The 13,738-nt window shown below is 44.9% G+C and overlaps 1 protein-coding gene across 6 annotated transcripts in view; it reads left to right on the forward strand.

Moving 5' to 3' along the window:
- RFX7 (regulatory factor X7) overlaps positions 1-13,738 on the forward strand; it is a 76,784-nt gene that overhangs the window by 24,418 nt on the left and 38,628 nt on the right. Inside the window, exon 1 of one of the 6 annotated variants that reach the window (XM_064668713.1) lies at positions 2,285-2,582. The exons of the other annotated variants lie outside the window; for them this stretch is intronic. Coding sequence (XP_064524783.1) covers positions 2,434-2,582 — 149 coding nt within the window. The 5' untranslated portion in view covers positions 2,285-2,433. Of the gene's footprint in view, positions 1-2,284; positions 2,583-13,738 lie in introns of those variants that run through there. 6 annotated transcript variants of the gene reach the window in all.

Genomic DNA, 13,738 nt, shown 5'->3' on the forward strand with positions numbered 1-13,738 from the left:
TTGTGGAATCTTATTTTAAGCCTGCTAGGAACAGGCTTACAGTTGAAGGGCTTCACACCCAAAAGGCACAGAAAAAAAAAGTTGCTTTTTTTTAAAGAAGATGGGTTGATGATGAGATATGGGAGCACAGACGTAGCTTCTGAGGCCCACGGCCCACTTTCACCACAAAAATGCAACCTGGGAATCTGGCCCTCTTGTTTAATCTCTCTCAGTTTAATCTCATTCTGCCTTAAACACCTGGTGTGATTTCAGGGTGGAAACCCTCTGGTGCCAGCCTGGCATGGCACAGCAGATTTTGCAGAAGAGAAGTCACTAATTAATTTTTTTTTTGTCCTGTGATGCCCACACAGCTGTAAATAAACGTGATTACAAGCTGACATGGCTGGGAACTAAATTCCTTGGGAACTAAATTCATGAAGAACTAAATAATAAACTGGTCTTCTAGCTGCTGGTTTAGACTGCAAGCAACAATGAAGTGATACGTATTTTTGCCATGTATTGTAATAGTCTATGATCCTGCAAACATGATGCACATCTGTTGAACTTTATTCTGATGTGTAGGGCCAGCGATTTCAGTCTGGGACTGATAGATATTCAGAATGCTTTAATGGCTCTGCGGGTTAAGTTTTGGCCAGGCAGATGTGACAGGGTCCAACAAAAGATCTCAACAGAGGCAACCCTGGCTCTGTTAATACAATTGATAATAAGTGGAAATTGCCACAAAACTAGAAAATATCACCCAGGACATTCACCTTTGTCTTCCCGTGCCAGTTTACCTGCACAGTGATGTAGTTTTCTTGCAAAAAGCATAGCAGTTTGGGATTTTAAATTGTTGTTGGACTGGGTAGTTCACAGTTTACTTCTGATTACAATTTTTACTTGTATTTTTCTCTTCTTTATTTTTTGGATGACCTTCAGAAATTTCCAATTGATGTTAAAAAATGTTTTTAATAAGAGGGAGGAACAAAAGACCTTATTTTTTGTGGATCTGATGAAAGGTTTATTAAGGGGAAGATCACTGTCATTGTCATCGCTATTAACGTTCTGATTTTGGAGCAGTGGAAACGTAAGCAAAGATTTATTTTTGAAAGGCCTCGCTTTGGTTGATGACAAAATACTCACCTCCTAAATTTAGCAATGCTGTGTCTCCATGTGTATATTTACATTATTAGTCACCTTTAGGCCCACGTTTTCTGTGATCAGCACAGGCTTAGAAGTCACTCCTTCATCCCTGTGTACCACTGTCAGAGAGGGCACTTGGGTGTCCTTGCCCCTGCCCAGTGGGCTGAAGCTGTGAATTCAAGTGGGAACACTACCAGAATTGGAGTGACTGGGAAAAGAGGGGCAACACAGGGGCAGCTTGAGCTGTCTTTGTTATCATGACCATGGTGGGAAAAGAAACAATAACCATAGAATATCCAGAGTTGGAAGGGACCCACATGGATCATTCAGTCCAACTCCTAATCATGACTATAATAACTTCCACCTTGTATCATAGTCCCCGAATTTGGGTATTTATTCCCCCATTGCCCCAGGTTTTGCAGTTCCTCTGGCTTTTTCATGAAAAGCCACGATGCCAGGAGCCGAAATACAGCTTGTGCGTGTAGTTCACAGAATACAGTTGTGGTACCTGAGCATCTTAAATTTTTGGGAAAACGTTGATCACAGGAAGGTTGTGGGTAAAGGCCGGCGGCACTTATGGCAGCCCGGCCCCATTCATGTGCGGGGGACGCACGGGCAGGCTAAGGGCACACATGGCCCGGCCTGGGCTCCCCCAGGGACACGGGAGGCACTTGTTATTTTGTTATCAGCCGCGGCTGCGGGGCGCTCCCGGCCACGGTGCCGCAGCTGATGTAATGCAATGCTGCTGCCGCCGCAGCGGCTTCACGTGTCTGCGGCGCGCCCGGACACCGGGGCGGCTGCGTGTGCCGTACCCGCTGTGGAACACACACAGACACACACATCACACACAGACACGCGTGTATGTGTTATTCCCGCCGCCGGGCCGCTCCGGGCGCAGCGCCCCCTCCCCAAGGCGGGGGTCCCGGTGCTGCCGGCGGGGCCGCCGCCCCCGCCCCGGCCGCGCTCGCCGCCCCCGGCCCCGGCCCCTCCGCGGGGCGGCCCGTGTGTGGGGCACGCCGAGCCTGCGCACTGCGCGGCCGGGCGGGCACGGCGGCCGCGGGGCGAGGAGCGGCGGGGCGGGCCGGGCCAGGTGCTGCCGCTGCCGCTGCGGGGCGGGGGGAGCGCCGAGCGACCCTGCGCGGGGGCGGCGGGGGCCGGGCCGCCATGCGCCGAGCCGCGGGCCGGGCTCGCCATCCTGCGGCGTAGCGGCGGGACGGGTTCCGCCCGTGATGTCCCCCGGGCGGCGGGGGAAGGCGACTCACTCGAGCGCTGCGGCAGAGGCCTAGTGCGGGCAGCGCCGCTCGCGTCCCCATGGCCGAGGAGCAGCAGCCGGAGGGCGGGCAGCCGCCGCGGCGGCTCGCCGGCACCCCCGCGCCCGGCGGGGCCCTGCCGGCCCTGGTGCCGGGGCTGCAGGGCGGCGAGGCCAGCGCGCTGCAGCACAAGATCCGCAGCTCCATCTGGTAAGGGCCGGGCCCCGCGGGGCCGGGGCAGGGCCGGGGGGGGCGCGGCCCCTTTGTGCGGGCGGCGCGGGGCACACGCGTGTCCGCGGCGGGGCCCGCGGGGCAGGGACGGCCCCGTGTGCGGGGCGCGGGGCACCTGCCGCGGGCGCAGCTCCCGCACGGCCGCGTTTGTACCGCGCTCGGGAGCCCCCGGCGCGGCGCTGGGGCGGCGGGGGATGCGGAGCCCAGCGGGGACGGTGCGATTGTCCAGCCTCCCTGGAAACCCTCTGCTCTCCCAGGGTCCCAGTCGGGCTGTTCGAGTGCAGTTTTGGCTGGAACTTGTGATGGTTTGCAAGTTCCTGCATAGGAATCCAGGTTGTTTTGGGTTTTTTTTTCCCCTAAAAATTAAAAGAAAATTCCTAGTAAACCGGCATTTGACTTAAGAATTTTATTTTGTGTGCATTTGTGTGAATTGAGTTCAGCTTACTGCAAATAAAGCACTTTGTGTTTTTTATAAAAAAATATCTGCAAGAGGCTGTCACCTGCAGCATTTGTATTTTATGTATGTTTTTAAAAGCTGCCTTTGGCTGAGGGTGCTGATAAAGTATAGTGAAAGTTGGGAGTTGTAAATACAGGTTACTCATATAATGTTTTCGTTTATATACACACACCGTGTATATTTTATACATGTACTCATCCCAATAAAAACATACTGATCTAGCTTGCATATTACGTCATATTACAGTTAGATTGTGTGGTTTGAATGGATATAGCTGGAAAAGAAAGAGAATCTAAATATAATTTTACCTTCCGATTCCTTTATTGTATGGCACACTGACATTGTATTTATTATTGGCATGGTGGTGGTTTTTACTTATTTAAGCAGTAAATAACTGTTCATTCTGCTTAATCCACACTTGCTACCTTTTGTTTTGGTTTTCTCTGCAATGTGACCTAGAGAAGGAATATGAACTGCAGAATTTCCTGTCTGTTTGGATCACAAAATCTTCATGCCTTCCTAATTTATTATGGTATTTAGTTGATGGCCTTTTCGTATTTTCTTCTCTTTGCATGAACGTGCTGTTTGGAAATGAGCCTGGGAGAGCATGTTTACATTGCATTCAGATTAGGTATCATGTCCAAGTTGAAGACAAAATGGCTACTAAGTAAAACCTCTGCTTTTATTGTGGGTTTTCTTTTCAAGGGAAAAGAGCACAAATGTTAGCCTCTGAAATGAAAGCTGCTTGTTTGATTCAGGTAAACTTGATGAATAGCCCAAACCCACGTTTGGTACAAAGGAATGCAGCGTTTTTCCCGATGTGAGTGGCTCTCCTGGTGCCAAGTGCCTGTGACCAGCAGAGGTTTCGCCAGCACCTTGCAGCCCTGTCTCCTGGTACTTTCACAGGCGTTCCTCACCTCAACACGGGTGTTCCTCCTGCCTACCTGTTTCCTGCACCGGGCTTCAACTTCCCTGCTGCTTTCAGGCAGCATCCGTTCCCTGTGGGTTTTGCTGTTGAAATGCAGTATTTGAAGTTAAGGTTATTTTTTTTATAAGAAAACCTTTTCTTTGATGTCTTCAAACCTCGTGTTTCGCTATTGTGATCAAGCAGTCTTCATTTGAGGCTGGAGTTTCACGTTAATTTGCATCTTCCTGTAGATGTGGTGGTTGTTTTGGAACGGCAAGGATGAGGAGCATTGCCAGGGATGTCGTGCACGCTGCACCCGGGTAAACAGTGGAAAGCCTTGGGTCTGCTGCTCTGTTCAGTGGGTGCTGGTGATGGGTAAACAGCAGGAGAGGTTGTGGAAGGCTGGTTGTGAAAATGGCAGTGCACTGCTGTTAACAGAACTTCAGTGTAATGTGCAGAGGAGAGCTTCCTCTTTTCTCCTTCCCTCCTCTTCCTCCCCTCTTCCCCTGCCGTGCCAGTTGCATGTGCTGGCAGGCTGGTGCATTCAATTCCCTCTTTCCTTCCCAAGGGGTTTAGCACATCCAGATTAGTACTCTTCTCTGTTGTTTTCCCCACACCTCCTTTTTTCCTACACACGTTTGTGCATAGTGGATGGAGGTTTTTAGTTGGCTGTTTGTTATTGTTTTGTTGTTTTGGATTTTTTTATTTTTTATTTTAAGGGTTTCAGTCTTCAAATTATATTGTCAATGAAAATAGTAGTATAGCAAAATATAGCAGCTACTGAAATACTGGACTTGAGGATCACAAACAAGTCTGTGCTTGTCCCTCCCCTGTACAGGCAAATATAAATATAGAGTGTGATGCAGGCCACGAGTGGGACAATGAGGTATTCAGTACCTCGACTTATACTTATTTTATTCTGTTTATTAAATTAAAATGTAATTTGACAAAAACATCTTAAGTAATTGTGTACATGTGGAGCCCCTTAAATTGAAACAATAGCTTAAGTCCTGCTGGTTATATTTGCAGTCACAGTCAGTGTATGTACTGAAGACTTAAAAATGTGCTTGCTAGGAGTCTAGTCTGTTTTGGGATTTTTTGTTGTTGGGGTTTTTTTGTTTGTTTGTTTGTTTGGGGTGTTTTGAGTGATTTTTTTTTTTTTGCATATAAAGTGACCATTAGTTTGAACTGAGGAGGGGAAGATAAAAGAGTGACTTAGCTGTGCTTAAAAACAAATCTGGAAGTATTTATTTGCACTGCAACATCACCTACAGGTATTTAACTGCTGTTTGTTTACAGTAATTGAAGCTCATCACTGTCTCACTGTATTTGTGTCCTGCCCGCCCCACTTGAACACATCCAGCAAAGTGGTGTCTGGTTTTGTTTGGTGCTGTGTATTTGAGTTGCTGAGGCGGTTGGATGTTCTTACGGTGTGGGTGAAGTGGGCAGAAATAATACTGGATGTCTTTTCCCACTGACGGATTAGGAGTCTAGACGGGGAGAACACGTCTTTGGGAGCCCAGCCTGGCTGATTAGTGTCAGGATGGGCGGGTTTCTAAATTGCCCTGGTCTTTGCTGGACACTGGGCCTTAATCTGCCTGTTTTTATTTCCCTTTAGATTCGTTAAAGCTTTCATATTTATTAATAGCTTTTTGTCCAGACGTTGGAGCCCGAGGCGGGAAAACCTCCCTAGTCAGCTGTCTGAGCATATAGACTAATGGGGTTTCAATTATTTTCTTCGGGTGAGGGTATTACTGAATGTGTGTTATTTGTATACGATGTTTCTGTACCCAAACATATGGTGGGGAAGACAGAGTCTACTCAATATCCCGTTGAGTTGCCAGAGAATATCTTATCGCCGAAGACGGCGAAGTACGGATGTAAAAGCAGCGTGGCACAAGGATTGAGATGGGGAGGTGGCCAGGGGAGGATGGTGTGAGCTGAGGGTCTGTCTCGATGGCGTGAAAGAAAAAGACCAACAGTTTTAGGCAATTTAATCCCCCCGCTCAGTGTATTAATCCAAAATCCAGTAGCTGCGAACGTTGAAGGAACGGACAGGTTTGTTTTCTTGTTCACTGTTGCGAATAACTGGTGATGATTCTTCAATAAGCACTTGTTTACTGTTGTAAATAGTAATCTGGTGCTTGCATCTGTGCATGGGTTGGCCCCAGCCTCTTTCACCTTGCCTGCATCTCAGCTCTTTTTGTCCTAGAGGCATCTGTTAGGATTTGAATATAGTAATTCTGCTCGAGAGATTAATTTCTCTCCTTCCCCTCCCCAGTCTCGTGTGTAAACCAGGCTGAGGACCAGGCGGTGTGGAGTGGCAAACACAAAGCATTGCATTTGCAGCCATTTCAGCTGGACGTGGGTGTGGGTTTCAGACCCATAATTTTTGTCCTCAAATCACTCTTCTAGCTAGAAGTTGTAATGGAAAACCACATGAGCTAGGCCGGGCAGTGCCGAAATTATATGTCCTAAGGCCCAGTTTGTCTCGTGTTGAAGGAGGAGTAGGAGGTGAATTGTGCCTTTGTTAGTTTTGGGCTCTTGGTATCGTGCTAGAAAACCAGATTAGCTGATTGTAACACCAGTGTTTTCTAATCTTTGGAAGGCTCCATTCTTTCTTGGACTTACATCATTCCTGCTCCCTCCTGCAGTTGCATCCATCACTCCTCGTTAGGCATTGTCAGCAAGCGTGGATCATCACTTAGCTGTTGGCAGAGCAAATGTTCTGCAACTTGGGAAATGCCGTTGAGGTTTTTCATTATAGGAATTGTTACTTACTTGTATAGTTAGGTCAGCAGAAAAAATGATTGACAGTCTTGATATTTTTAATAAAATGCCTGGCAATGAAGGGGGAAGCTCAAGGAGCATGTGTTTCAGGCTCTTAGCAAAGCAGGTGGATACACCTTTTTAGTGGTTTTCTTCTGCAGTTGGAATTGCTGTAAGACCCTATATGTATTTTTTTTAAAACATACATTTCTTTAGTAAGGTTGGACTAGTCTGGAGACCAGTCCATCTGCATTTTCTCTTTTTGTTTCCTGTAGCTTGGGAAAAGGAGGCAGGAAATAAGAGAAAAAAGCCCAACACAACTCGGTATTTTGTTACATAGCCTGTAAAATTGAGTGGAGAACTTAAAATTTCCTCTAACTGATTGCAGATTCTTTGTGGTTATTCTGTGCCTCAGCCCAAAATGCACCATCATTCCCTCCTTCGTCCTGGTTAATTCATTGTTAGAAGTGGGAAACACAGTTTATAATTCTTCAATTACAGATTACTGATTTCTGTGGGGAAAGGCAAATAATTATCATTGGCAGGTGTACGGGCTACACTCATTTCACTAAATCTGTGCAACATCAGAAGTGTGTTTACATCTTTTGAAAAAGTACCTTGAGTCCCTCAGCTAAGATATGTATGTAAAACTGCAAAGATTTCTTGTCACTAACTCGGTTTTCCCAGGGTTTTTGGTTCCATTGTTTGCAGGTGATGGTAAGACTTGTCTGTCCCGAATGTATTTCCTGATAGGGTGTATAAGTAGTCAAATACATAGGGAAAAATTGAACTGTGGACCATATTTTAGAGTTCCTGATGATTTCAGGGAGGGTCAGGCCTCCTTGGGCAAAGGATTTAGCAGCATGTCATTCTCCTTCACACTCTGCTTCCCTGAATGGATAGGAAGAGAAAGTGGAATTTTTTTCATTTCACTCCACCTGGTTCTGTGCAAGTTGTGGACAAAAAAATATCCTCTCTGGTGAGGGCCAGCTCTTAGGGAAGATGTTTCCATAAAACAATCCATCTGATCAGTTCATGTGCCTATTTGTCTTTGACTGTCAACAAATTTTAAACTATGTGCCAGGATGTAACCATCTGTGGTGCATATCTCATTTGGGCAAAGTAAATCCTGCACCATTTGTCACTTTTTCAACTTGACTTCTCCTGGAGGTGGCCTCTGGGAGGTTGTTTGGAGACCTTCCATTCCCCTGAACAAGGTCCAGGTACACCCTTTATCTGTTACTACACGTTCCTGTAAAGAGGAAACCCATCTTTTGTGAGGAAGCCCCTCCAGAAGAATTCCTTCAAGAGCATTTACTCTTCTACAAGTACATCCCTGTGCTGTTGGGAAAGCCTTCCCCCGTGCCACTGGCTGTGGGAGCGGGCAGGTCAGTGGCAGGAATCCGTGCCAGGTCGGCGTGGGAGGAGAAGCAACTTTCCAAAAGGGGCATGGCCACCACGGTGGTGGAGTTTCTGGGTCAGCAGGTGTGGAAGCCAATTTGGTCTGGAGGCATTTTTACAAGGTTAGAAAATAAACCTGAATAAAATGAATGGTGACCTTTATGTAACCTTTTGAGAATGGAGTTGAGGTTTTATTGAATATCCTGGCTCTGAGTTGGATGAAATGGCTTTGCAGGAAAAAAAAACACTTTACAAATCTGCATGTAGGAAGAGTGGATTTTTCACTCTTGCTCATGGGTTTTGTATGTCTTCATTTCTTGAAACAATTGAATCTAATAAAGTATGTGGGGGGAAACAATATTCAAGTAATAAAAGATTTGGATAAGTTTTACAGCTGTTCATTTAAAATGCATTAGAGTGCATTAAATTGTTGACTTCACAGCATCAAACATACGCAATTCTTTGTTTCATAAACGTTTTACTTTCTACTGCTGGAGTTTCTTCATCGAAGCAAGTCAGATTGTGTGACATTGTGATTCAGAGCAGCATTTCTAATGAGTTCTTAATAAGCACAGAATTTCAAGATTGTCATCTCAGGCCTCCATAGCTGGGTTGCTTGCTATCTGGGGCAATTCTGTTTGATTCACATATGTCTGTGTGCCATTGGTGAGTAGGAATCCAGATTTCTCCTGAAAGGAACACTTGGAACCCCCCACCCAAAAAGTTCCTGGATGTTTAAATTACTCAGAAAAAGTACTGTAATTGGGTGAGATGATGGTACTCCTTGGGTTTGGGTGATCAGATTTATATTGAAGCACTGATTAATCTTTTAATTAATTGCAGTTGGGGTGGTTTTGTTAGTCTTTGTGTGTGTGTGTGTAGTTTTGAGAGCAGGGGTTGAGCTTAATGTTTTTACACAGATCCCATAACTTATGTATGTTGCCTTCTCTTGTTACTCTACTCTGCTGCTTGCCAAACAGAAGTATTTGGAGAAGGGCCAGAGCTGCAAAATTCAGATCAGGATCCAAATTTGGATTTTTGGTTCAAGCTTTTCTAATATCTAATATTACAAAGCCTCATATATAAATAGGGAACTCTTTATTTTTAAACTGCGATGAGGAGATGGAGGTGGCTTTCCAGCTTGCCTCTGAAGCAATAGAGGTAGAATGCTGGACTGTATGTTTGAAAAGTTAGCAGCAGGTGATTCAAAAGGTGAATTGAATAGATGAAAAAGCAGTGGGTGCTCTGTCACCCAGAAAGAGCCCAAGCAAAAGGCCAGCACACATTGGTACTTTTAAGCAAGTGAGAAGAGTCCCCTAAATTTAAAATTCTGGAACTGGTGGCATGTTTGGTGGTGTCCTGTTGGATCTTTGGGCATTTCAAGGGTTTGCTTTGTTTTGTTCTAAATGGAGTTAGCCAGTATCTCAATTTTAATGCTTTCTTGATTTAATGGAAAAAGGATTATCTCCCATCAAGTAGGATGCTCGTTATCGGCTGCTGTGCCATCAACAGGGTTTCAGTAAGGTGCCAAGTGTTTTGTATTGTTGAATGTTTAATCATTAAGACAGTGGAAAAAAAACATTCAAAACTTCCCAAATATTTTCCTTGTTGCTTGTTTTTAATTGCTTGTGGTTGCTGCAGTGACATTGTACCCATCAAAGGGTGAGGAGGCCGGGTGTTGCTGCCGGCGGGGATGGGGATGGCTCTGGGTGGTGGGACTCGCACCGTGGGGCTCTGGTGGAGGGGCCTCCCGTGGGTGGCAGAGCTGCCAGGCTCTTTTTTGTGGACTTAACTGGTCTTCCACCTGGTGAGTGGTCCAGTCTTTATCTCTTGCTCGGGCTACGTGAGCTGTTGTGTTTTCCTGGCTGTGACCCCAAACACTCTGCGTGGTGCAGCACATGGTGGTGCTGGGACAGGGGTTGTGTCTGTGGATATGGGTTTCTTGGGATGAACCTGTGTTCCTCCACAGCAACAAGTCCTGCTTAGCCTTTCCCAGGAGCTGCCTGGGGATGCTATCACCTACTGATTGTCAGGTACTTCAAGTTTGGGAAGAAAATCTTGTTCCTGGGAAGAACTTGTTTATGAAATGAGGCGTATTCATATCCCCTCCTGAGAGGAAGTTTGTGGTTAAATGTCAAGGTCCGTGATCAGTGGCTGTCCTTTCTGTTTGATGGCCTCACAGGCATGCAGGCAACGTGTATTTCTTACACAGGAGTTCCTAAGTACCATTATAAGGTTGTTGGGGCACCTGCGAGTGAAAAAATTGGATTGCACTGGACAGAAGGAATTACAGTTCATTACTTTGGTTGCCTTTAAAGCAGTGAATTAAACTATTTTTAAACCAATCAGCTTTAAAAACTGTTGCATCTTTTTCTTAGTACAAGGTTGCCTGGAAGTGTCTGTCAGGTATCCCTTGGACAAACAAGAATTAGTTTGTGAGCAAGGTGTGCTGGATAGTAGGATGGACAATTTGTTCTCTCTCATCTTCCTCATCACCTTCTTGCCCTTGTTTAGAAATCACTTGTTAATACTTGGAGAAGTCTTTGTGACTGCAGTAAAAATACTCCTGTGTGACCATTGCCACATGAAAATACAGACTGGAAAGGCAACTACTCAGTACCACAAATGGTAACTCTTTGAAGGCCAGTAAATTGAAAAGCTTTAACATTTATTCAGTATTTTTTCGTGGATGGCATTTTAGTCTTCGTTTTTAATCTTCTTTGAAAACTGGTGACAACTCCTACCTCTAGAACCACATATTAGTTTTAATGCTTATTCAGTGGAGGAAACTAGTGGAGAAGCTTGGGTGCTTATTAAGCCAGGGGCAAGAATCCTACAAGGGGATTCTGGATCCTGTGTGAATGCTGTGTCTGGAGGCCATTTGAAATTGAGACTCATGGCTTCTGCTTCAGGGCTGAGCATCCTCTGGCAAGACCAGTCTGTTGTCTGCTGGAGGTGTGCAGGCAGTAGTTTCTTGGGAAGAGCAGGCAGGTGGTGGATGCCTGTGCTCTCGGGAAGCTCCGTGCAGGACGGGTTCCCTGCCGCAGTGAGCTGTGCCTGTTGGTACTTGGCATCATCCTCTTATAGCTTCCATGTCCCTCTCTATGTTGGGATTCAGGTGCTTTGTGCTTCTCCTGGTGTTTCTCAGTGCAAGGTCAGTGATTACTGTGATCCATGCACTGGTTCTATGGAAGTTGGGAGCTGTGGGTGAGGCACCTGCAGGGCTGGACAGTGCTCAGCCCTTGCTGAAGGCTGTAGCTCTTTCTGCTGTGATGGGGTGGACTGAAGCAAAGGCCAAAATTCATTTTGAAATAATCTTGCAGAAGTCAGACAGTGCCACAGAAACCTGTTTTATCCAAGCTCTGACATAGTATGACAAAGTCCCTCTGATATAAAGTGTATAAAAACTTGGTCTATTTTCTTTATAGTTTGATTTTTTTTATTTCTTTATTTATTAAGCCTTTTGGCATTATAAATTAGGAGAGCCTACAGTTGCTATTAGTGGTCATGTAGACTAAATAAATTAGTTGATATTTAAAAGACAGTCAGATTACTCACTGGCAGTAATTGGAAGCTGCACACCTGGAACCACAGTTTGCTGAAGAGCTAAGCCAACTTTTGGCTCCAGGAGCCTGCTCTGCAGCATCACTTTCATTATGCTTGATTCCAGTGGTATAGTTCAATCACTGACTCCTAAAAAGTTGAGAAATGAATTGGCAGCTGAGAGAAAAGTGTATTTGCCTCTTCCATTCAACAAGTGAATGAAATGGGATTGGCAGATGTAGTTTTAAAGATCTAGAAATATCCCTGGGAAATTTTGAACAGAATCTATCAGTTGTATTTAACATCTGGAGGTGGCTTACTGATTCAAAGAAACAAATCTCAAATAATGAACAAATGTGCTGAAGACATAAGAAAAAGCATTTATTTTGCCTTTTACAGCAGTTTGGAAGTGCTGGTGGTTTGTATGTGTTTAATTACGTTGCACAAAGGTTTGTCTAAATGCAATTAATCTTGTACATCATTTGATCATGCAAAAAATGCCAGTGCTGACCCTGAAGATTTGGTGACCTGTGTAATTAAGTCTGTGATCCATGAGGATATTCAAACACCTATCCCTTATTGATTACTTCCGAGTAGAAGCCAGGTGTCTGATTACCCTATAGATCCAGGCCTGAATGTACTTTGAGTAGCCGATTTTCCTGGTTAATAATGGCCAGAAAAAGGCAATGGTCTTGATCTTGCAGGCTAAGAATAATAACGAAACACAAGATGCTTTGTTTTGTTTAATACCTATGAGTTTAAGCAGTTCCCATTCATCTTTCATGGAGCATATTCCCATGGACTGCATCTTTTTCTTGCTAGCAACTTAGTTTTCTTGGAGGGATTAAGAGAGTGAGTTCATCTATCACCGTGGTTTGTACAATCAAGTTGGTGAAACTTGCAACTTGATTGAAAAACAAAATACAGATAATGTGAACCATGGTTCAGTGTGCAGAAGCCCCTCTGTGAACACTTGGTCACACACGCACATACTGGGATGTTGTCAGTCAACAGCTCCAGCTCTTCAGAGGGAAAATATTTGCAATGGGTAAGTGTGTGCAGGGCAGAACCTATTAATTGCTATTTGTCACTTCCCAGGGGTTCTTGTTGCTTTAGTGAAGTTCTTAGTTACCATTGAATACTTTAAATACCAGTAGCTTTGTGGTAAATGAGGCCCAGCATAGGATCAGGAGGTAGCTCGAGTACCTCGTATTCTTCTGGAATTGGTCAAACTCAGAAAAGTGAGTTTTGGTTTGATGAGTTCAGTGGCTGAGCACAGGAGTGGCAAAGCAGCATGTAGTTCACCTTGAAAATTGAAATTAAATTGTTAATAATCACATAAGGACATTTTCATTCCCTTAACGCAGACATCTGCTCTCCCACTGCAATGTTTACGCATGATGTGGTTCACAGGAATGAAAATCCAGACCAGTCAGTTCTGTGGTGCTCTTAGACAATGTCTCCTTCTGGAAGGACCTATCAGAATTGTAATTGTGGGTGACATTAGTGTGCCACTTTTACAGAAGCACAGTTCAGTGAATTGTTTGATGCTGGGAGATGTTAGTCAGCTACGTGCTGCAGCCTACAGGTGAATCCCAACAGCACAGTTAGCTCGGTGAGTATTGCTTTAGAATCTCTGTCTGCATCCCTCTTAAATATAATTCTCTGGTGCTATGGTTTTTGCAAAGTCAGAAGTTTAATGCAGCTTTTCCTAAGTCTGATCTAGATTTAATCAAGGACAGCCTTTTCTGTTTCTGACTGTTCTGCTAAGTAAGTTGTGGTGTAACTGTGCAGTTTCCTGGGATGTTTGGAATATACATGTTATGAATGATGAATTTCTGCAGGTGTTCTGCAAATGGTCTTAACAGGGTGCTAAACTCAGTGACCTGTGGGGTTTTGGCTTCAGTACTTTGTACTAAGACAGATCACATGCCCTGTGCTATATTTTCAAAAGAAAACCATGACAATGTGAAAACTTCCAAAATAGATATCAAAATGCTTATGGACAACTCTTTGCCTGCAAAGCAGGTGTGTTACTTGAGAAGAAAATGGCTAAGT

Source organism: Pseudopipra pipra, chromosome 12 (assembly GCF_036250125.1).
Source record: "Pseudopipra pipra isolate bDixPip1 chromosome 12, bDixPip1.hap1, whole genome shotgun sequence".
NCBI classification, from domain to species: Eukaryota; Metazoa; Chordata; class Aves; order Passeriformes; family Pipridae; genus Pseudopipra; species Pseudopipra pipra.